Source organism: Xiphophorus maculatus, chromosome 22, assembly GCF_002775205.1.
Source record: "Xiphophorus maculatus strain JP 163 A chromosome 22, X_maculatus-5.0-male, whole genome shotgun sequence".
In the NCBI taxonomy this organism is placed as follows: Eukaryota; Metazoa; Chordata; class Actinopteri; order Cyprinodontiformes; family Poeciliidae; genus Xiphophorus; species Xiphophorus maculatus.
Window position 1 is genome coordinate 15,720,401 of NC_036464.1, and position 24,277 is coordinate 15,744,677.

Sequence of the window (24,277 nt, forward strand, 5' to 3'; positions counted from 1 at the left end):
TTACTGTTCAGGTGAACAGTAAAGTTCACCTGAACATTCCTATGCTCTGAAGTGAAAATAATTACTTTTTTTTTTGCTTAATTTTGACCCTTTTGCTTTATTGTCTGCAGTAATGCCCTAGAAAAGGTGATCTGGTAGTGATTTTCTCATACCATTTTGCCTTATCATTCTATATGGATCAACAAGCTTGACCTTTTTATGGATTAAGCAGATGTTTATGAAATATTGTAAATAAATATTTAAATACACTCCTGCTCTCCTGTTTGTTTTGACCCTGTGGAGGCCTGTAACCCAGGGACACAGGGTAACTGCGGCAAGTTATGAGTCTCAATACTTTCATGTCTCATAGGCTGAGGCTATAAATAACCCACCACACTGGAGTAGAGTTTTCCCGAGCGATGCGGTCTGAAGCCAGAGGAACAGCTGCCTAGAAGCCAACTTCTGTTAGATAAGCGGGGTCAGATGGGCATGACCTCCTGTCTCTTTTCCCTCTTCTTTTAGTCTTACACATCACCCTTATCTTTTTGTCTCCCATCTGATCTGTTCAATTGCCCATTTTTTTTACTTTCAGTGGCTGTCCCTCTCTCTTGGTGTCATTTTTGCTACAATTGTCTGCCTCATGATGTCTTTTAATTTCATGCTTATCAACATTACATCTACTATCTTCGCATTATTGGTATATGATGACTTCTCCGCCTTGTTTTCTTGTCTTTGTCCTGTAGATTTTGCTCTGTCAGTTAATTTGTGACTTCCTTCTTGTGTCAAGGATTTTTTTTTTCTGTCACTGTCTTGCAGATTATTAGCCGACCTCCCTTGACTATTCTCATAATTGGAACAGTCCTAATATTAACAATGCTCATCTGTATTGTTACATAAAAAGATCCCCTGATGTAGGCAGATGAACTAGATAAAGAAGATTTAAAACTGGAAATTCAAAACGTGTGCTTAAGACTGAGTTGTTCAGGGGTGAAAGCAAAAAACAACCTAATGAGGTCATTTGGATGTTGTCTATGTGATATTTGTTCATATTATGTGAATAAATAAGCAGACACTAATAACTTGCATAATAATCCAAGAAAAATAAGGCATTTTAATATTTTTTGTGCATCAAATATGCAAGTAAGAAGCGATACTGTAATCAATCAAGTAGGAATCACTTTGCATCATCTAGGTCTCAAAGGTAGCACTTCACTGACACTTTAGTGCCGCTTAGTCTCGTATGATTTGGTTACAACAGTGCTTACTACTTGTGGTAAAAACTCATTGAGTGGTTACGTATCGCAGTAAACACTCTGAGGAGCTCTTAAAACAAAATGAACTAAGTCTGTCACTAAAAGTTTGCATCACCCGATCTCCTGCCGAGCATGTCTGGAGTAGTTTTTCACGCAGCAGCGGGGTGCGGTGAAGTTGTTTGCTTTGGTGGGAAGTCGGACGTGCACAGCCTGCTACCTGCAGCTCCTGTCATAGCTCACTGCGAAAACTGGTTCCCTGTTCTGTTACCAATGTAAAAATTACCCAAAAGTGGTAATAGGAAATAGGATTTATTTACTTTTTGCCTCTCAGCTTGAACTTATGCCTGTAAAATATATATTTTTTGATTGGTTATGAAAACCTTAAGGAGAAACAGAGTGCTATAAAAGAGATGACATCAAAAGTGACTGAGTTTTAGTATCAGAAATGTACATTCATTTTGTTAATGCAGAATGAGCAGTGAAAACTGTTATTGAAAAACAATATTAAAGAAAAAAAAGGGCAAAGCCTGCCATTTTCTTGCAAAATATCCTCTGATTGCGGCTGCTCCCTGTCTTCCCCAACAGTTTGACATCACAGGGGCTTATTTATAGCCAGCAGATGGATTCTCCCATAACAGTATGCTTCAGTGCTTCTTCCCCCTAGCCTAGCCTACTGTGGATGACTCAAATGAACTGGAAGAAATACGTTGTTTACATTATCTCCTCTGATCTGCAAAGCCATCAATTTGTGACTGCATCCATTATTCATATAATCACATCCAACATGCACACATGTGCCAGAAAGAGCTAGACCTGGAATTCACAAACTAGATGTGATTTCTGTTCCTTAGTGGTGTGTGCTCTGTGCACATGAGGATGGGATCTTCTGTATACGGAGTAAATGACGTGGTGTATGACACACCCGCATAACTATTCTGTGAAACTTCACACATCCCAGCACAAAATGATCTGCATGCATGCGGAGTAACTGCAGCAAAAGACAGCAGAGATGCATACAGGAGCATAGCTACAGCTATCCAAATCAACCTGGCTCTATTTAGAAAGGTATTATACCCCCTGTTAAATGCTAATTAAATGTAAAAGGTAAATTTCCAGAGCTGTAGAATCACGAATTTGCTTAAACAGAAGCTGTTTGACAACTTCAAGTAAGCTAAAATGTCTTGGAAAGTAACACATCGTGTCCACATTTAATGAAATTTAATAGTATAAGAAGCAACATCATCAGTCTGTTAATAAAGCAAATTTTAAGTATTTAGGACTCCACCAAACCTCAGTCAATGTTTATAATTCTTTAGTAAGAAAGCAATTTGGCAAAAAATGGCAGCCATGGATTTTTCCAAAATGGAAATGACCATAAAATCTCATCTCGCATTGGCATAGAAACATTCTGATGATTACAAGGAGTACGTTGCATTTACTTGAGTAAATTATTTTACTAAATTATTTTACTCAAGTAAAGTAAAAGTACTTCTGGGAGTAGTTTTACTACACCATGCTTTTATATTTTACTTTAGAAAAATAAAAAAAAACAAATTTTACTCTTGCTTGACAGTTCTAGAAATTCTCCCCACTATGAGAAACAATTAAATGAGGATTAAACGTGTTTTAACCAAAAACCAGACACAAATACCCACAGTTTATGCTAAACTGATACTTCGTGTCCACAAGCTTCATTGTTTTATTGTCTACCTGCTGAGCCTGTTGTGACATTTGGAAGTCAAATTAATAACTATTGACAGTAAAGGTTGTGACACTAAGTATTTTACCCTGTTCCAACTGCTGCAAGTATTGGTTTCAGAAGTCTTTGGAATTTGGAAAAGTGTTTTGTGTCTGAATTTGTTAATTAGTAATTATAATATTTATTTAATATAATATATAGATATAAGTCTTTAAAATACTTTGTGCATAAATGTATATTTTAGTCTATTTCATTACATGATTTTCAAAATTGCATAATTTTTAAAAGATTAAATCAAATGTAATTTGTTACAAAGTACTTAAATAGACTTGTTACCATTTTTTTTTACTTCACTGACTTATTTAGAGGCTACTTTTTACTTTCGACTATACATGTGCTGAAGCAGTTGTACTTTTGCATAAGTGCAAATTTTGGGGGACTCTGTCCACCTCTGTTCATGCCATCTTTTTCTGATATAAAAAATTATTTGATAAACAGACTCGTACATAAAAAAAAAAACAACAAAATAAATCTGCGACATTAAAAATGTATCCATGGCAAAGCGTAATTGAGATTTTGTATTTTGGTTCCCAAGCTAATTACACGCTGAAAGTTAAGATTTAGACTAAAATATTTCTTGAGCTTTGAGATTTTTTTAGGCTTTATTTAAAACCCTGCAGAAACCCGGATAAAGCTCAAGTAAATGAATTATCTACTGGAGCACAGAAAGGCCCTATGGCATGAACAGATAATGATCTGATGACTAAGTCAGGCTTTTTTAGGCCCAGTTTATTAGCATTGTTATGGGGTCGGAATGAAATTAGGAAAATGGCAGCTGTGTCCATGCCATGTCATTATTAAATGTAATTCAATTTGACCCAGCAAGCTTCTTGATATGGACAGAACACTCTTGGGTTCATGGGTAACAGCTCTGTTCTTATACCCTGCAGACGTAGTAAGTTTTCACTGTGCTTTTCTTGAATATTGAATGTTCCCAGAGATTAGATCAACTTGGTGGTTCTCTGGCCTCTGCCGCTTTTAGAAAAGTCAGTCTAAGCACAATTTATTTCAGTTTATATCATCTTTTTTTTTTTAGATGCAGCCAAAGGAAGGTCATACTAAAAAAGCTGTCATCATTTGACATCCAACATTTGAAGACATTTTGCTGCGTTGACAGAGCAAACATTCTGCTTTGATGGCTACTTGTCCACTGTTACTGTGAAGAGTGGCATTTTAAGACTTGCTTTAAGTACATGTGAAGCCTAAGTGAGTAATGGTTTGCTTACTGTGTCTCCATTGATTGGGTCAACTTTTAATCCTGACATCACACGTTTAAAGGTTATGTGGTTCCATTGGTTCTCTTCGGAGGCAATCACTGAGGCCCAGCCGCAGCTTTAATGAGAGAGTTCCATACTATGCACGAAAAACCTCATGGTATATTTGAATCTATGTTAAATGGGAGGACTTCAATGCTTCAGGGGCTTCAGAACACAAAGAAATCTACTCATTAGATTTTTTTTTGCCAGGAGCAGAGGGAAACTAAATGCCAGCTAGTGTCAAGTCAGGAGTGAGTGAATGGCTGGAGAGGAACAGCTGCACGCAGTGTTTCTGCCAAGCATAGCATGTCAACGAACTGCAATGCAACTCTGCTCAGTCATTCGGATGCAAGACAGAGTGCTGAAATGCCTGCGTGACATTAGGGACAGTTAATATAAAGAACCATCTGTGCAGCTCGGCTAGAGCACAACACATTCTGTCATTATGTGAAATCATACATGGACATACATATTTGGTATATAGCAGATGGGAGTCGGCATGGCATGATCCCTATCCTTGCAACAAACATAAATGAACTTTCTTCCATTTTATTTACTCATATGATTGTTTGGTTTGTTTTTTTTTTCCCAGGAGGCTCAAAAGGTGAATAACCCTGCCAACAATCCGACAGCAGACAAAACAACAAAAGGTCCTGATGAGAAGGAGGAGGCAGCAGCCAGCGAGGTGGGATGGATGACTTCAGTCAAAGACTGGGCTGGTGTCATGATCTCCGCTCAGACACTCACAGGCAGGGTTCTGGTAGGTTACTCTTCTTCAGACATGAATGAAAACAACTGACCTAAATCAACAATTCAGATCAAGTAAAATGTTTTAGCCTCAAATTATTTGGCTATTTTCTATGCAAACTTCTATGCAAACTTTTTCTTTGGTCGGAATAAGTTTGTCTTGTCCATTTTCCACATTGGACAAGACATTGATTAATCTCTGCTGTTTTGATGGTGCAGTTCTGCAAGCTGTAGCCCAACTTTTCTCTCCCTCTCTTGGGTCAGTCTGTCGACGTGTATTTACGTGTGTTCCAGTACAAATACTCGTGGACATTATTTGGCCGAAACTAGGCCATCATGATCTGGTGTTGGTGTAGTTTAGAGTGCAACACCAAGACTTTTCTATTGATTCCCAGAGTAGCTAACTTCCCTACTCATCCATCCATTTTCTAACACCCTAATCCCTAGTGGGGTCGGCAGGGGTGCTGGTGCCTATTTCCAGCTAACGTTCGGGGCGAGAGGCGGGGTACACCCTGGACAGGTTGCCAGTCTGTCACAGGGCAACACAGAGACAGACAGGACAAACAACCATGCACACACACACACTCACACCTAGGGAGAATTTAGAGAGACTGGAGTATCCAGAGAGAACCCACACATGCACAGGGAGAACATGCAAACTCCGTGCAGAAAGACCCCGTCGTGTTGGTAGCACTGTTGCTGCAAGGCACAGTTGCCTTGCAGCACAGTGCAACAGTGCACGCCACTGTGCAGCCCATCCCTACTCATCTGACCAATATATTTGTTTTTTGCCTTTATTCTGCAACTTCATCTACATCTTTCTGTCTGCAGTATTGTCGTGTGAAATTGTGTGCCACTTTGGGGAGATGAGATTTTTCGGTTTATATCAATTTTGACCAAACTAAAACAATACAAATTGTATCAATTATATCAACCGCTACTACTATACTTTGTCGATGGGTTTTGGTATTCTCTGCTAGTGTAGCTGACTTTATGTTTAAGGACATTTGTTTTTTCTTTTTCTGCTGTTTTCTAGCTCTCTTTCAGTCACACTTGGTCTGTTTTGTACAGACATCCACTGTGCATTTGTGGACTGAATGAAACAGCCGTGGGAGTTGGAAAGAGAGAGAGAGATGAATCCAACATAAAATACGAATGCTGTCATTGTTAACGTTTGCTGGAATGTGACAGCTTCCTCATGCCTGATGAGGATAGTTCAGAGTTGAGGAAGGCTCCGTCCTTTTATAGTGGGGAGGATGAAAAATCCTGAAGGGAGCTGTCAATTTACTAAATGAGCTTCTCTTTCATCACTTTCCCACTCACATAGCTCTCCTGGCATGGAACGCATCTCTCTTCTTCCTTTCATCTTCTGCTCTAACAGAGTGCTCCCAATCTGCCCTGTATGTATATTTCTGTTAGCTGGAAGTGTGAGGGAGAGAATTGAAGCAAGGAAATCAGGGGCAGAGAGAAACACCAACAAAAACATAGAAGCAAATTAAAAGTAAACCAGTATGTTTGTTCCAGTCAAGGAGAAATAAGGCACTGGCTGCTTTGAATGGGGTTTCTAGGCTTAGAGATATCCCTGTGTATCACCTACTGTGATATGCGCTACTTCTGGTGAAGCTGATAATTCAGCCCAGCAGGCTGTGTTTACTTACATGCTCTCTGTAACGATATGCAGCACAACACTGCAAAATTGCTCCATGCAGGTGAGTGACTGGTTCATCATGTGGGTGGAACGTGTGCAACTGTGAGTTCTTGTTTGAAAGTATTTTTCCATACATGCTGTAGGAGCATGAAAACTTCGGTATATGTGTGCATGTGTGGATGTGTTCGCATGTGGGTGGTGAGGTGATTTTTTTTTTCTTTTTGAAGAATTTGCTTTTCCATCAGTGTTTCACTGCAGATCAGAATTTGCAAGGAGTATCCGTGTATGCAGAACCTGGTTGGTAACCATAGGAACTGCTGTGTGGCGGTGCTCAGTCATCTGACATTAAGGACTTTGTCTGCCTGGGGAAAGCAAGCTAGGACAAAAAAAAAAAATAAACAAACAAAAAATAAGTTTCTTCCTTGCTCCCAAACGGACATGTACAGTTGGCTCCATTCCACCCTGGTGGCAAAAGAAACAAAACCTGATAAAGATTGATTGTTTCCGTTAGTCAGAGCCCTCCATTCCTTATCATTTGTTTCCCTTGATGACTTTGCTGTAAGTGAAAGATCAAGTACACCCTCGAACTTATTGAATTGTTTGACAAATATAAATCCTTCACTTGGTGTGGAGTTATGTCATTTGCTGCAGCCCTTTCTTCTAGAGTTGCACATGCATAAAATTTTTCCTGTAGCATCAGTAATAGGGTGACCATATTTTAATTTGGGAAAACCAGGACAATCTGGACCGGGGTGGGGGGGGGGGGGGGGGGTGTTGTGGGGAAACTCCATACGTTTGCGCTTTGGCATGTTGTTTGTGTACAGGGCTGCCCGCACTGACGCGGCTCAGGGAGTACGTCACACGCAGCTCAGTGCGCAGTGCCCTAGTGTCTGTAAATTTAATGGTCCAATGAAGGAAATTTAAAAAAACAGGACATTTCCTCACTTTCTAAAAAAAACCCAGGACGCCCGGGACAGGACGTGAAATACGGACATGTCCCGGGAAATACGGACGTTTGGTCACCCTAATCAGTAAGTAATCCAGTCAGCAAACATATTTTACAGTGTAAAAATTTTTAAAATTAATAGGTTTCACTGATGTATGAGGTTGACTCTTTCTCACTAGCCAAATGGCAGACAATTTGATGCCGGACACATTCAAACCACAGGAATATTTACTTGCTAACTTCTTTAAGTGAATAATGTATTATTGTGGACATGCAAGCAGCACAGATTGGAAAATTCACCACTGTGCTTATTAGAAAACACAGAGCTTATTTATTCGATAGTTCTCTGGCATTAGCCAGACAAACTCCTAATTCCACTCCCTGTGCATCCTGCAAAATTTTGCAGAAAGGTTTATTTGGTGACAGTTGGGTTTTTTCCAACAGGAAAATGGTTTCAAATACACCAAAAAAGTGGTTATGGAATGAATGAAGTAGACTGATTAAACTTTTAGTATGGTTTAGCCAAACAAGCTGTCTTTTATGTTGTCATATATCTTGTGATGAACTGTCTTACATATGTAATTTTTATGTTTCAAAACAATCACATTTGCAGTGCATATAAAATATGCAGTCATATTTTTCACTTGTCAAAGCTGGAAAAGTACTGGAATTTATATTTCAATCATTGCCATAAGGCTCCTTGTTAGTTTGTGGGTGAAATGCTGTTTTCAATGGCTGAGGTCTGAGTAGAATAACAGTCTGCTGATATTCAAAACATGTTTATCGACTTTCAATAGAAAAACAATATCTTTGCTTAACCCTAACTACAGAAGGGAGTCTAGTTGTCTAGGCGTGGGAGTAACAGTTGCTAGCTCATTCTTAATTCTCATTCTTGAGCGATAATACTCGTTTTATGCCTACCATGCAGTACAACACAACTTCTAGATAGCTAGATGGACAGATACATAGACTTTTAATTTGTCCTGCAATATTAGTGTATATCTACACGCTATATTCTTAACACCTTGAGTAAACAACATTCTGAAAGACAATACATTTACACACCTTAAGGCTTCATTTCACCTTTTCTTCTGCTGCTGCTGCTACTATAATTACTCCTTGTAGGACTTCAGCTTTTGTTATTCAGTTTGCTATCACCTCTGCAGTGGTAATTGCACCACTGCAGAGGTCTATCTGATATCTAGGGATTTCAGACAGATATTCCTAGACCATTTGATATTCAGCTTTCAACATGCACACACATTCAAATACCATTAATAGATTGGAACCTCTTTTTGTACTAAGTGTCTTGCCCAGGGGCACATCAACCTAAGGCAGGAGGAGGCTGGAATTGAACCCACAACTTTTGGATTGCAAGCCTGTCCTACCTGCCACAATTGCCTTTCACGTCACTCAAACCAGCGTTTTCTTTGCAAGCTTATTGCTCAGTTGTTCATTTATCATCTCAGGCTCTAAACACTTGATAACTGTTGTCAGGTTTTTGACTTTTGCCTCACTGTTGCCATGAAGCTCCCTTTCACCTGCTACATATCCTGAGAGCACGTCAACTACTGACCGGATCACACAGTCCAACCAGAGGTACATGTCATTCGTTGTTTCATGTAGGAAGCTGAAGGTGGCAGAAGCAACAAAAACTCCAGCTTCTTCGGCCGAATCTTTCCTCTTTTTCCATTTGCCTCTCTTCATCTTCATTATCCCTTGTGATTTCTACATTGTCACAAATTTTCATGTGCTTCCATTCAAATTGAAAAGGCTTAACGACGTTACTCGTTGCAGTTTTGGCTGAACGGAGCTGGAACCTAGCACGTGTCATGTACCCACAATGCATTGCAACGTAAACGACATGGCAACGTCCGTGTGACATTTTCTTTCAATTTCTAAAAACCAATACAGTGTTTTTACTGTATAGTTTTTACGTAAAAAAGAAATATTTCTCAAATAAAGTTTATTGCTACAACTAATCGTGAATCGTCGCTGGTAGAGATAAACTACCTGCGACTGAGGAAGTATCTCAGCTGTCTGCACAGTGGCATTGCATTTGGAAGAAGAGTGAAAGAAAAGCCCATCCTCTCTGTAGGTGGGAGGGCCTCGAAATTGATAACTCATCGGTTCTTTGACAGCCACATCATCCCAGTTGCTCTATCAAAAAACCTCATTAAGCTCTGAAGGGCGCAGTGTATGAAGAAGGAAGCGACTACTTGGACAGGATTTGTGTGCCACATTATCCCAGCATCTCACAAAGTCGATTTCTATGTTTTGCATCTGGTATTGTAACAATGCATGTAATCCTATAATGTCCGAGAAAAATAGCAAGGATTATAAAACCTGAATGCAGATATTCTCCCTATCTCTATGGACAGTGGATTTACATGGCATGGTGGGTCCAGAAATAGGTCAGGCCTGCCATCTTTCTTAATGGGATCTTGGGTGGCAACCAGGGACCATCTGTTCACACGGCTCGCTCTCTAATCCCTGTGGTCATCCCTCTGCCTATTCCCATCCACCCTCACACTTCTTGGCCTTCTGCATTTTGACCCCTATCATCTGGAAACACTATGAATGCAACACATCTGTCTGTCTTTACACAAAAAAGTGAAAGCATTCTAATCACTGTTATATAAAGCGACAAAAATCCACCTCAAACAGTCATGTTGGAGAGTAAAACCTCTGACAGGGCACATCATTTTTCTTTGCCACTTTTTCCTCTTTCTGTGTGCTTTTGCCAGCATTTTTGTCCTCGTCTGTTATCAGCTTGTGTATGCAAACTTGCTCAGTGTATGCATATCTGTGTGCTTTGGCAGTAAGGAGAGATTATGTACCATTTTGAAATGGTGTTTTTTTGTTGTTTTTTGTTTAGTTTGTTTTTTTACTTTATTTCCGTGTTTCCTCAAACATCCCGTTGTGGTGAAAATAAACGTTTTCTCACATCCCCATGATTGCCTTCCTCCCTGCCCAGAAAACAGCTGTCATTCACACTTTTCAGCCTGACATTGTTTATGTCATTGTAATGTGTGTGTCTACCTATGTGAGGAAAATGTCACACCATATTTTCTTTAGAATTGAAACCAGATATTTACATAAACTGTGAAAAAGTAACACACTTTTTTGAACTCTCATAAATCAGGCCTAATATTTTGTACTTTGGTTCTCTTAGATTTACCAAAAAATGTTCTGCGTCATAAATACCAGAATGATCTTTTAGAGATGTTTTTATTATTTAAAATTGAAAAACTAAGATTACCATTCCCTTTAATAAGTTTGGAAAATACAGATAATTATGTCGTGGTTTGTGATAAGTTTATTCATACATTTGAGTTTAAATATTAAACTCAAATGTGTGAATTTTAAAACACACCTCAAACACTGCTTCCTTGTGTGACATCATGGAAAACTCTATATACATCAGGGAGAAAATGGTGGACGTCAATGTGTCTAGATCATCCTTGGGTACAATTTCCATTCCCTCTTACTACAAGCGGGATTGGTCCATTTCACAAAATAAGTGGTATCACAAGAACATGAAAATTGGCTTAATGATAATATAAAATGGTTGTAATTCACCAAATCCACAATTCTTTGTATTTTATGTCATGTCTTTTGTGTTTAAATCCAGGCTTTAAATTAACCATCTACTCCATTCCCTTCCTGTTTCTTCATTAGAAACTGTTGCCTCTCAGGCCCTCCACATCTTGTGCTTCTCTCACCTTTTTCCTTGTTGTTGTTTTTGCTGTACAGTTTCTTCACTGGTTATTTGCCAAAATGTATCAGTTCCGTCAATAAAAATCCACTCAGCATTGATGTGATTCGTCTTTACGAGGATGAATTGCTGTTTATGCTTGGCAAACCTCAGCAGACGTGCCCTGCAGCAGGCAGAGGGAGATGGAAGGAGTAGAAGGAAAGAAATGGGTGTGGTGCAGGCTTGGCAAGCTCTTAGGATAACAAACTGACTCAAAGGAGCTATCACACCGTTTGTTGTTTTCAAAGATGAAACAAAAGCATATTGACAACAGAAATCAATATTAGGATTTTTAATTTTGTGTTTGGCCTGATTACAGTTTAAATTGATTGACTGTCACATGCTAAATGTACCAAGTTACGTTGTTTATCAAAAAACTTTACTTGATAACCATTGCAATAAGGCTGGGTCATGAACTTTTTCTGTTAAACCTCAAAAATATTGGTATATATGATACCACTGGATATTTAACTGGGTAGGGTTTTTATTTTTATTATGTATTGAACCTTACTTTTCAAGACATAATAAAAAAGTTAGTCATTTATAAGGTTTATTGGTGGAAAGCAATTAACTGACAATGTAGTGAGCTGAGAGTGCTAAAAATAAGGAGAAAATGGCGCAGGAAAAAAAAAGAACTAATGGTGATGAAAATAATTGAAATAGTAAAGCAAAACAAGATAAGTGTATTCTTATAGTGCAATTCATAATTCATTCAACAACTTTGCAGACAGAAAAGGCAAACGAAACACCTGATGCATTAAAAATATTAATACAACCCTTTGAATATCAAAATAACACGTATAAAACAGATAAATTAGTCATTTGGTTATAGAACAATTGTAATACTCTTACAGTATAAAAACGCTACTTAGCTGATTGTCAAAGCAAACTACTCAAAGTGGTAAATTTTAAGCGGATGAAGTAGTATGTTAGTAGGGATAAATGCGGCTGACAGAGTTAGCTAATCCTGATAAAGATACAACTCTTTGTTGTTCTTAACATTCAGTTAACAGGTAAGGATCAACAATGCCATTTTTCCCTTGGATGTTTCGAGCTGAAGATTTTGCAGCATCGGAAATTACAGCCACTGCAATCACATCAGGAAAGGCAGCAGAACAAACAAATAATAAAACAAAACAGGAAGTACATACACATAAACAAACATAACGTGTTTAAACTTTTGTGTACCAGCTTTTACTGAAAATATTTAAGGTAGCACCACAGTTGTTGTAAGATCAGGGTCATTTTAATATCAAATTACTTTTTGCACTGTAATGTTTTTTTTCGTTACAGTGCAAAAAACATCAAACTTGGCCAAATGTTTGGTTCATTTCCATATGGTTCTTCTGTGATAAATATATACTGTAGTTACTTGATGGATTCTGCTCTTTGAGTTGGTGAACACACCAAACCATATAATAAAAATAGCATCTGGTCTTCCAGTATATTATGTTGTCACTTTGAGGTATATTTATTAATCTTTCAATGAAATCTGGGGTCTTTTTATCTCTCCGTCAAAGCAGTTCTATTTTTGTTTTTCCTTTGGAATAATTTTAGAATGTTTGTAATACAAGATTAGATTGTAAAAGGTCAACACCTGATTCCTTCTGCCTCTTACATGTTACTGGCCCCAGTCAGTATCAATATAATAACTTCACAATATGTGAAGTTCAAATTATTATGCTTTTAAAGACATTTAGGACATATAACATGTTTTACAAGTGTATAAAATCCAGTATTTGTGAAAGAATTTCTTTTTCCACAAGTTAGACTTTTGAGGTTTGTCCGTAGTATTTCTGGGCAGCCGCCACGTAAGTAAGATAAGCTGAAAGGTGAAAGTTTTTAATAGGAACTGGAGGCGGCAATGAGAGGAAAAGCAGGGTGTCACAGTAGGAACAAACGGGGAGTTCTGGTATCGTGTTGTCTACTTTCATCTGCTAGAAATTCACACACAGCTTTCTCACCACAGGCTAGCATAGTGCTGCACATCCGAGCATGCCTATACGGTGTACTGACACAGCACACCTCATTATCAGAAAACCTTCTGTCAAGCTTACATTTCTTAACTGCAGAATAAATCACAGAAGACAGGCTTAATACTGCGTAGTGCACGTCTCCCTATGTTACATTTTATCTTTCAGCTTTTTAGTGCTTTTAAATTGCAGAGCACAGGGGAGAGTTTTACATCTCCGAAATGGCTGGTCTCAATTTGTCCTCATGAATGACTTTCTCTGCATCCCTCCTTTACGCCTGTCATATCTCTGAGGCGTTCCATGGGATGACTCATTGTTGCTTTTTTCCTGCTTTCCCCTATCTATTAACCCATGCACTTGCCACCTGTGCCTCTGTTGCTAAAAACGCAGTGGCCTACGACCATCTTCCTTAACTGCAGGGACCCCTGCCCTCTGCCTATTCCACCCACCTTCAAACTGTTTCACAGAATAAAAGGTTGAGAGAGTTGACATAAAAGTGATGTTTTGCTCTGCTGGCTCCGTAGCCTTTTCCTTATTAGATCAAATTGCCCTGTGACTTGTTAAGCAAAGTGTCTCAGACTCTGTGGCGACAGTCTGCATTCATTTGTTTCTTTCAGCCTGGGCACGTTCATTCTAAAAATATTCACAAATCAGATTAAATAAAATCAAATTACTTGTGTTATTTTTTGGAAACATCTCTGCTGCTGGTAGCCCTGAAATTTATTTAAAATCATATTAGCTTATTATTTGGCAAGTCCACTATCACTCTTAAAAAACAGAAAAAAAAAGTCCAAGCTTTTAGAAAATTAAAGTATTATCAACCAACTGACAGTAGTTGATGGATTTTAAGCTAAGACTATTTTTACAGACAGAGTGGCTCAAAGCTTCAAATTTGCCATTTGAAGCTTTCTGTCACCTTTCCTTGACTGATCTGTCATGGCTACCTTGTAAGGTCTTTGGAGGGAGTATTGAATGACTCAGTACCACTGATATGACTCACAACTAATGGATCAGGACCTCGTATGAATCCTCCCACACCTAACACCATTCTGATTGCCAGACACATTTCTTAAATCTCATTGAAAAACACTAGTTAAAACAATTTATTTGGTTACTATGCTAAAGTTAAAAGTGCCTTTTTTATATGTAAGTTGAGCATACAAATTTTAGAATGTATTTTTTATTTCTTTAAAAGAAATAAGTGCCCTTAGGGTACATTTACATGAGACCGCCAATGCACCTAGAACCTGCTGTTGTCATGTCAGGCCTCTATGTGGTACTGTAATTTAAGCATGTCATCGAAATGCACATGTGATTTCTACCCTCAGCTCCCACTTCACTAAGGAAACAGTAACATGTCTCAATGAACCAAGTGTAATACATGTAAAACCATGTAATACATCTATGCTAACTACACAACACAAGGCTATCTCTCATTTGTTTTGTTGCTTGAATGCGTAGAACAAACCTTTCAGTCTGTTCAAACCTTTCAGTCTGTTCATGTGCGCCATCACACCTGCGGAGTTCTTCACACCGCCACCGGAGGTATTCTCGAAAAGAGTCATTCTGAGACCTGGCTTCAAAAAGTGCCTGTGTCGGAGACTTCGGTCACTAGAACTGTGTAAATGCTAGCCTGGATGGCATCAAAAATGTCAGTTTAACTGAAAACTGGCTCTGTGTAAACAGGGCCTCATAGGTCAATAATAATGGTTGTGCAGCTGACTGCTTTGCTGGACAGACAGGCTTTTCCCCATGTTGTTTTTTCTGCATATTTGAAGTAATTAATGGACAGCAATTAGGGGTTTGCAAATTTTTACTATTCTTTATAGAAGTGAATAAAACGATGAATAAAATTACACATTAATTGGACTCTGGGGATTTATTAAACCAACCTGCAAAAACCAAGACAGGCACAAGAAAAACAAAAAGAAAACACAAATCAGCTAGCACGCCCTGTATTTGCATGTTTTTTTTTGTTATAATGCATTAACCCCCATAAATAATGCATAATAAATATATATATTTTTTTATTTTCTATTTTTTTTTATATATTGTTTAACATAGTTGTTTGAGAAAATGTAATGGAATTTATTGGAAAAAATAGGACACTGCAGTATATGTAGAATCATATTAGTTAGTGTATAGCTATTGTTGATCATCACAGCAAATTCAAATGGTCAAAAGTAATGTACATATTACCATATGTAGAGAATAACTTCTTATAAGAAAAGAAAAAGAAAAATTGGACATGGTCTTTATCCCTAATGTATAATAGTGTGGTGCTTGATTGTGTGCTGATTTGTAAATACGGCTGCGTGAATGACTTGTAGTATCTGGTATAACTAGTAATTGCAACAGAAATTTGGTCTAATTACCATATGTATAAAGTAAAACATGTATGTTTCTTTTTGGTATGTCTTAAATCCATGTCATTTTTTCTACACAGATGGTTTTGTTGTGATATGGGTTCATGCACTGCAACTGACTGGTTTCTTATACATGTCGTTTTTTCCCAAAATATCACACAAATGGCAAAATATTTTGGGGAACAAGACACGTGAAACCGGCTAATAACAGCAGATCGTATATGAGCTAAAAAAAAACAAACAAAAACTGTTGTCATGTCAAATTATCATCACACGGAATTGCATGCTTTTTCAGCACAAAATGGACAGTCTCAAAAAATGCAACAATGCAGTGTTTTCAAGTGATATCCATTTTTATTTTAGACTGTATAATGTAATATAATGACTGTATAATATGGAATAGCTTTTCAGGTCTCCAAATTTATAGCTTTGCACCTACACAGTTTTTCCCTTTCATCCAAGGTTTAGCTGCTGTATCATTTTCTGGCAAGTTGATACTACTGAACATGTGCTTCAATGATGTAGGACAAAGTGATTATATAGAAATATGACTTTTCTTGCCATGTTTTTTAATATGCCAAAACATGGCATGATAAGAAGCAGTTTGTCCATAGGGTAAATAAAACTATAGCATCACATTCCTATGCATTGTATACTACAGTATAAATAATTTCATTAGATATTTTGGGTATGTAACAAATTTAGTGGTATATGTTTTGCATTGTAGAATCACTATTTTATATTCTCCATTACTGCAATAAGGCTTTTAGAAGCAGGTAGCTAGAAATTATGTTAATCTCAGACAATAATCTGAGATTGCTCTGCCTGTGCCAGTGGAGAGAGAGACTACAGGGTAACTTTCTTTGTAATTAATTCATCTAATAATTATTTGATGACATGGTGGCACTCATAGCACCTATTGAGCTATAACGTGCGCCACACATCAGTGTCATAAAACGTGTTTCAGCAATTATGACCCTATCATTTTGTTTTAAAGAATAGACACCTTTGGCATCTGTTCACTAGTTTACAGCTATACTTTTTGAACATGTTCTGTTTAGATTAATCAACACTTCTTAAAATAAATTTCCGATGGCTAATGTCCAGCAATCTTTTCTGTCTGTGTGTATGAGATCTTAAGTATCCCAATGTACGATCTCTTTTATCTGCAGATGGCCATTAAACCCTGATTTTGGGAAAAAAATTGGGATGGTGACATCATAGCAAAGGTGTCATGGTTTGCATGGTTTGTAGGTGAGGTAAATGTGGTGGACCCAGGTTTATAGAGTGAATGATGATGTTTTCAATGATGAAATACAAAAATACACAAACCAGGCAGCACAGGTGAGCAGAGGCAAGGAGCTCAGACACTGCAAGCAATTGGTATAAAAGCCAGGCAGCACAAGCGAGTATCGGCAATGACTTTCACACTGGTAGCACTGGCATCAGAGAAGACAACTGACAAATGACACAACTTGAGACAGAAACGACCAACAGAATAGGCACGACTGAATAGACAAACGACAATGACCCGACAGGGAAACACAGACACAGGCGGGGTTCAATACACCAGGGAATAATCAAGGGGAAACCAGAAACAGCTGGAGACAATCAAGGCGTAGGCGGGACAACACGGAGACTCAACTGAACACAGAAACCTAAATTAACACATAAAAAACCAAATACTCACAAAAGGTATCAAAACCAATTCTGACATAATACAGTGGTACAACACCATGATTTCTACATCCTTGATCCCAATACTCACATATTTTCCAAAATGGGGCGGCATCAAAAGTACGAGACTTCATAAACGTGATGGGACTTGATGTTTCTTAATGCATGTTGTACTCTAGTTTATATCAGTACCAGTATTTATTGTATTGTAGCATTAATATGAACAAACTGGTATCTAAATATAAATAGCTGAGTTAGCTTTCCATATACCAAAATAAATATTGTATAACATCCTAAATTTAAAAGCTGATACCACACATTTAAATACTTAATAGTCAGAATGACATGGAAATGACCTTGATGTCTATCCTGGGGTGTTGCATTTCCCTGGAACATGGACCACTAAAAATGTTTCCTAAGGGGATTAATGAGGCATTGCGTTAACATTCCACATTTTCTCGATGCAGGCTTGCAATGGTGCATGTCGATTGCTGTGTGGTGCAGCAACAGCCTCCTCTTCTCAGCCTGTCTCATCATCTATACATCAGCAGGTCTGAGTCACACACAAAGAGTGAGTGTGGGAGTGCAGGGATCAGTGGAGATGGGGGTGACTTCATCCCAACCTCTGCTTTATAAGGTGGACGGGTTATTATTGCAGCAAAATCCACGGTGGAAGATGGATGCTGAGGATCCTCTCTCCGTAAAAGCCGAACTTAAGAGAGGCCAAAGCAGCTGTTATGTGACATTTTATTTCAGCACCCTCTCAATGTGCTGCTGAGATCCTTACCAGGCTAATAATTAAGTGCTAACTCGATATAAGAACACTGCTGTGTTGCATAGTTTTCTGTCTTTTCTGCTTCCTGTATTGTTGAGGATGGACTCAGTGTATACTCACTTTATTTTTTCTTTTTACCTGAATATGTGTTTTCCCGCTTGTGTTTTGTTTGCTCTTCTAATTGCTTATCAGAGGAGTCAGCTCATTGGGGACCATCTGCTAAGCCAGGTTTCCGTTTACCCCCACTGGGATTCTGTTTCCTGGGATGGGATGGCCGCAGTGCGTCCCTAAAACACATAACCTCCACCAGGCTGTCACTTACTGCTCACAGTTTCCATGAGATCATTAAGGTATTATCCCAGGTGATGTAAGAGACACAGGAAGGGAAGAAGGTTTTCACATGACTGGCAGGGGGTCTGGGGTTTGTATTTCAGCAAACTTTTTTTTTTTTTCCTTTTCAGCTTTCTGTCTCGTCTTAACAATACACATATTTGATTTCCTCTACCACCTATATTTTTTATGGGTTCAACTTGTTAAAGTTTGGTTAAATATTTTAACAAGATCCAGTCTTACATGTTAGTCACACAGAGAAAAGGAGGTCATTTTTTTTTTGGCTTCTTTACTCCCTCACTCTCCTATTAAGAGCAATAGCAAGGTGCTAATTAAATGGTTTGTAGGCCTGTCTTTGCCTCCGGCCCTAAATTACATCAGTATTGACTTCAAAGCCTCAGTGCATCAAAGAAGGACCAGAAGCAGTAAAGCTTGGCTCGGTTTATTCTCTCCTCTCCTGTCCTTTCCTGGCATCCTACAAGCAGAATGTATTTAACACCATATAATATGTGATATATATTACTAATGTGACAATTTATTGTCTGTACCTGAAAAGGACAACGTATGCTTCACATAATTTAGATGAAATGGATAAATGTCATACAGGATGATTTAAAGGGAAATGTTATTAAATTATTCAATCATTAAATGTCATTCTGAGGAGAAACGTTGTTACAGGTGCAGCTTAGTAAATGTAAATTGAATCACAAAGTAAATTTATTTCATTTTAAAAAGCCAAAGAGAGACACAAAAATTAATTTCTGTTAACTTGATAACATCAAATGACAACCAATATCAGGATTTTTTAAGACTGCTGACTTGACAGCTGTTCAGCAGGCAAGAGAAGCTAATTGTTCACAGAGAACCGTGTCCAAACATCCTAGTGGAAAACTGAGCAGAGGGAAAACACAAGCTTGTTGCTTGTGGTAGCGCAAGCAACAAGCCACAGCCTTAAGAAGAAAGCAATGCCTGCTAAAGAACATAGGGGTGTTTCACAAAATGCAGGCTTTTGTTGGAGTCAGTGCTTCAAAAAGCACACCAGGGTGAATCCAAAATATAGAAATATAGACTACAACAATGAAATGTGTTGTGTTGAGCAACTCCTGAACCAGGAACAATATTGGAAGCGTTTTACCTTTTCATAGAAAACATGATTGGACTATTATGCTGACGTCAAGTGACCACTTTACATTAAGCTTTCCCTGTAAGAAGACTATGGAGAGAGAGAGAGAGTTGGAAAGACATAGAATCAACATCATCTTCACTAGGGTGACATTTCTGTGTTAAAAATCTATTTTTATAGTTCTGTATTATTCAAGGCCCTGTGCTCACATTATCTGTAAGCCATGGTTATGAAAATAGACAGGTAGGAAGGCTGTAAATAATGCATGAGTTGCTGAAATAAATTAACCTTACAATGATATTAAAATGTTTTGAGATGCACCTATATATAACTTGTTAATAATACATTATTCAATGATGGATAAGCTGTAAGTGGAGACTTGATACTCCAACTTATTTTTCTCATATCACTTTTCACCATTTATTTTCTTTAAGTGTAATATAGTTTGGCATAACTGTCTCTATAAACTAAATGCAAAGCATAGCAGGGAGATACCTCAGACTTTTGAGCTGAGGTAATACTGACATAAACCTCCACCTGACAACGGCACTAAAAGGCCAGACCAGCAATCCTCTGAAGACTGAATAATGTCTCCATTTTGTTATCCTGTTTTATTACTTTGCTGTAGATGTTTGGCTCTCTTGGCCCGTTGCATTCACAGTTATTCCCACAAGTGGCATATCACCGAGGCAACATCTCACATCTCTTATTCAATGGAATGAGCTTTGTGCTCTCAGTTCACTGTTTTGTTTCTCTCCTGGTAGTTATTCTCTTTATAGACACTTTTTCAAAGGGATACTTTTGGAAAGTTATAATTCATTTGAGATGTCTGGAATCATCCTGATCGTGTCATTTGAGATGAAAACTCTCGTGTACGTCTAAAATCTAAACTAAAATAAACGCTGCAGTTCTTTTTTTTTATAGATTTCACATGATGTTATGGTAATGTTAGCCCAGACATAGACTTCATTTAGACATAGGTCAATGTCAAAATTTAAATGTAGCCCAGATTTAAACCTACACCTATACTTCGTCTACGTAAATTATATTTAAATTTAGTAGTTTGACCCTTATACTGTATGTTAATTTGTTTATTCCATATATACTGCAAAGTCTTCAAATCAGAACTAGAACTAAATAGAACCCTATGAAGGACCAAAAGGGAAAATAACTGGACAAGATGAGCAAGGAGAGAAATCACCAAAATTAACCTTTAGTTTAGGTTAATTTTGGATAGGATAATTAAATTATAAAGTTAGTCAAATAATTCTAATCACGTAAATTGCATTTGAGGCCGCAGACAGATGAACTTTTCACCAAGGAACATGTTGGATATTCAGTATTGATATGGCTGTTTGTGTGGTGGTCAGCAGTCAATCAAGCCAGCATGCCATGGTCAGTGGAAATGTAAAATGAGCTGGACTTTGTGTGAAGTCATTACCATATGAGCATTTAGCTTCAACAGGTGCTTTTTCTTTGAGAATAAAAGACACTCTTTATAAGCCTGCTTTTTTCTTACTTTGAAATGTTTTGGACATTGGTACTTAACATTTTGAAGGAGGCTTGTCCTGTTTAAACCACCGACAATTCCTTTGGTTCATACTTTTGGGTTAAAGTGAATAATTGTTAATTATGAGTCTACTAAAAGAGGAATTTTTTGAGGGGCTGGGTGCCATAGTGGCGCAGGTGGTAGAACGAGAGACCCATGTACGGAGGCCTCAGTCTTTGACATGGCCATCACAAGTTTAAGTTCTGGCCCTTTGACCTTTGCCGCATATTTTCTCCCTCTCTCACAACCCACTTTCCTCTCAATCTACTGTAAAAATGAGGTTAACTAGAGCCAAAAAGTCCTTTTAAAAGAATTAAATATTTAATGAGGTGTTCTCACTTTTTTCACTTGACTATAACTGATGATGGTTTATGGTTTTTGTTCTCAAAAACCATAAAATGCCGGTTTAGAGTTTTCTAAACCCCATGCTGTATCTTTATTATAATCTGGAGTCTAATCTTATTGAATTGCAATATCAAAGTTATTAAAAGCTTGAATGATGAGTTTTAGATTCTACCTAAAATGAACCTGAAATACTTTTTGTAATGGAGTTGAATTACTTTTAGCTGTGGGACCCAGACTAATCTACCAAATGAAGTACTTTGCAGCACAAATTCATCTATTAATACACACCAGAGTGGGAAAATTGGCCACAAACCATTTGCAAATTACCTTTTTGTTCCTCTGCTACTCCAGTGTCCTAAAACCATAATAATACACAGAAGGCTTTTTAAATAACACTGAAACTTACTATGACATTTCCTTTAATTATATTTGCTCCTTGCAGTTAACTGTGGGTTTTGTTTGGTAAAAGCAGCTGCTGAGGGGCTTACTGTGACACTTTTCCCTCTGTTATTAAAGGGTGAAGGCATCAGTCATGTGTTGTTATTAGTCCTGTAGGCTGTGTGTGTGACTCCTGATTGGATGCAGCAGAACACAAACAGAGGCAGAACGCGCTGAGATGCTGTTATTCTTTTCGAGAGATAGTTGACAATCAAGGACACAAATGCAGCCTTTCCGTCTCCGTGATCTCTTTGCTGCGCTTGGGCTTTCATCCAGAACTTGAATCTCTACATTGTTCATAGGAGAAAGTGGGCTTTGACACAGATGATAAACTCATTAACCTTCAGGAAATTAAACGAAACCTTGATTTAATTAGATAAAGATCATGTCACCGTTGCATCTCATCAGAGACGAATCAAGCTGTCTATAGGGGGATGTTTTGGTGTCATTCTGAGGTAGTTTTATAAGAAAATTAGACAGAATATAGGGCAGGCACACAGTTTGATTACCTAAATGGAAGCAAATTTTTCTACGTTATAGAGGAGAAATATTCCTAATGCCATATTTGCAGAGGCCTTGCTGTTCCCATGGCAGCCAAAGGCACTAAGACTTTTAGGGGAAGAAATGAAAGGTTGTGCTGAATTGTGTAATATGCATCACGCAAAGTAATTGCACTGACAGAACGGCAACAGAGAAGGCAAAAGTGTGATAAAGTTTTGATATTATTAACTTTGGCAGGAGTGATTTATGCTGTAATTTAACGTATATAATGGGATTGTGTGGCAGTAACTGCTGCCTGGCCAACTGTGCAGTGACCTGAATATATTATGGTCTGTAGACCACATACAGCTACTTAAACACAGCCTTTTAGTATATAGAAAGTAAACTGTCTTTACTTATCCTGCCAGATCCACATTTTATGATTGCATTATTATGGTATTGGTTTGTTTTCAGAGTCGAGGTAAATGCTGTCCTTTTTATTGCTGCACAAAGAATATCTTCTCATGCAATGCTTATTTTATCTGTTTTTCCTGGTTGGAATTAAACACTTGTACAGCCATGAATTGATAAAATTGATATTCTGCTCCAGATTAAATCAGCAAGATTATCTCAGATTTTTTGTTTCACTTATGTGTTTCACAAATGCCATAATACAGATGCCATACCCAGCGTTAAAACTTTAAAGATTGCCTGATTGACAGAAGGCTAAGGAGAGGTGTTGCGGTCTTTACTTCGCTTTACTTCGGTGAGGGAAGGGGAAACAATTGGACTTTCTTTAGTTAGCTGTAATAATGGCTGTCCTTTTTTGTTGTCACTGTATATCATATGCTCTATTAAACCTGTTTCAAATGTATTGTGGGTATTTGCCATAATTTCTGTCTTTTTTAAAAAAAAGCATAGTCCTACAGATAGTTTATCTCCTCTCTGCTGCAATGAAATGGTGAGACAACATTTGTCCAATTTAATTTCTTGAAGGGAAATGCAGCATTTGTATCAGAGGTGCATAGATTCTGTAGTATTCGCGCATGTATGCAGTTTACATGGTGTGTCAGAGCTATGGTGCTCATACTGCAGAATTATTCAGCATGCCTAGAAAATCTGTGGCTGCCCAGCTGATCTAGTCATAAAATTATGTCAGTTATGGTGTAAAATGCAAAGTAAGGCACCCTCTTCTGTATCCAGTGTCTCCTCAGCCTCAGCAGCTTTTCAATTTGTATTATGTTGTGTACTTATCTTAATTTCCTATTTGCTCTAGGAATAAAGTTTGATTGATTAATTCAAAAATAGGTAAAAAGCAGTGTTTTTATCATATTTCACATTTGGTTAGGTTAACATGATGGATGATCTGCCAAAGCATTGTTGTAACTCTGTTCATCTGTACGACTCAGTTGATGTGTCTAAAGCATTTTCAGCTTCTTAAATCAAGTGTTAAAATAATAGCTTTAATATTCATGACTCATAAACTTTAGCCACAAGTTTGTGGTTTAAGTTTCTGTGTTCCATATGTCACTTTACTTTGTCTAGATTAATTTTTCAAAGTCAAATGCTTTTCTGTGTACACTTATTTTCTGGTTCTTTTTTAAAACTTTACAGCCTTATGAATATGAAAAAATCCTTCTTTATCACTTGTAAATCATTCACTTAAGGTTTATATAAAGTAGAACTGCAGAGCTCTGATTTGTTTCACTAATTTGGTGTGTGTTTTAAAGCAGCTCATTTTGCTGCTGTCTTTTTAAATGTGAATGAAACATTTCACACTCCGCCCCCTCCGGATTGCAGAGCGTTCCACTTCACCCTGTTTGGCCATTTTGTAGTTTGATAGTATCGATACAGTTATCTACCAGCAGAGAAACTT

The 24,277-nt window shown here is 37.8% G+C and overlaps 1 protein-coding gene across 33 annotated transcripts in view; it reads left to right on the plus strand.

Annotated features, from left to right (window-relative positions):
• LOC102216920 (calcium-activated potassium channel subunit alpha-1) overlaps positions 1-24,277 on the plus strand; it is a 156,304-nt gene that overhangs the window by 32,399 nt on the left and 99,628 nt on the right. For all 33 annotated transcript variants that reach the window (XM_023327687.1, XM_023327680.1, XM_023327681.1 and 30 more), the window contains exon 2: positions 4,840-5,007. In XM_023327687.1, coding sequence (XP_023183455.1) covers positions 4,840-5,007 — 168 coding nt within the window. The remainder of the gene's footprint in view (positions 1-4,839; positions 5,008-24,277) is intronic.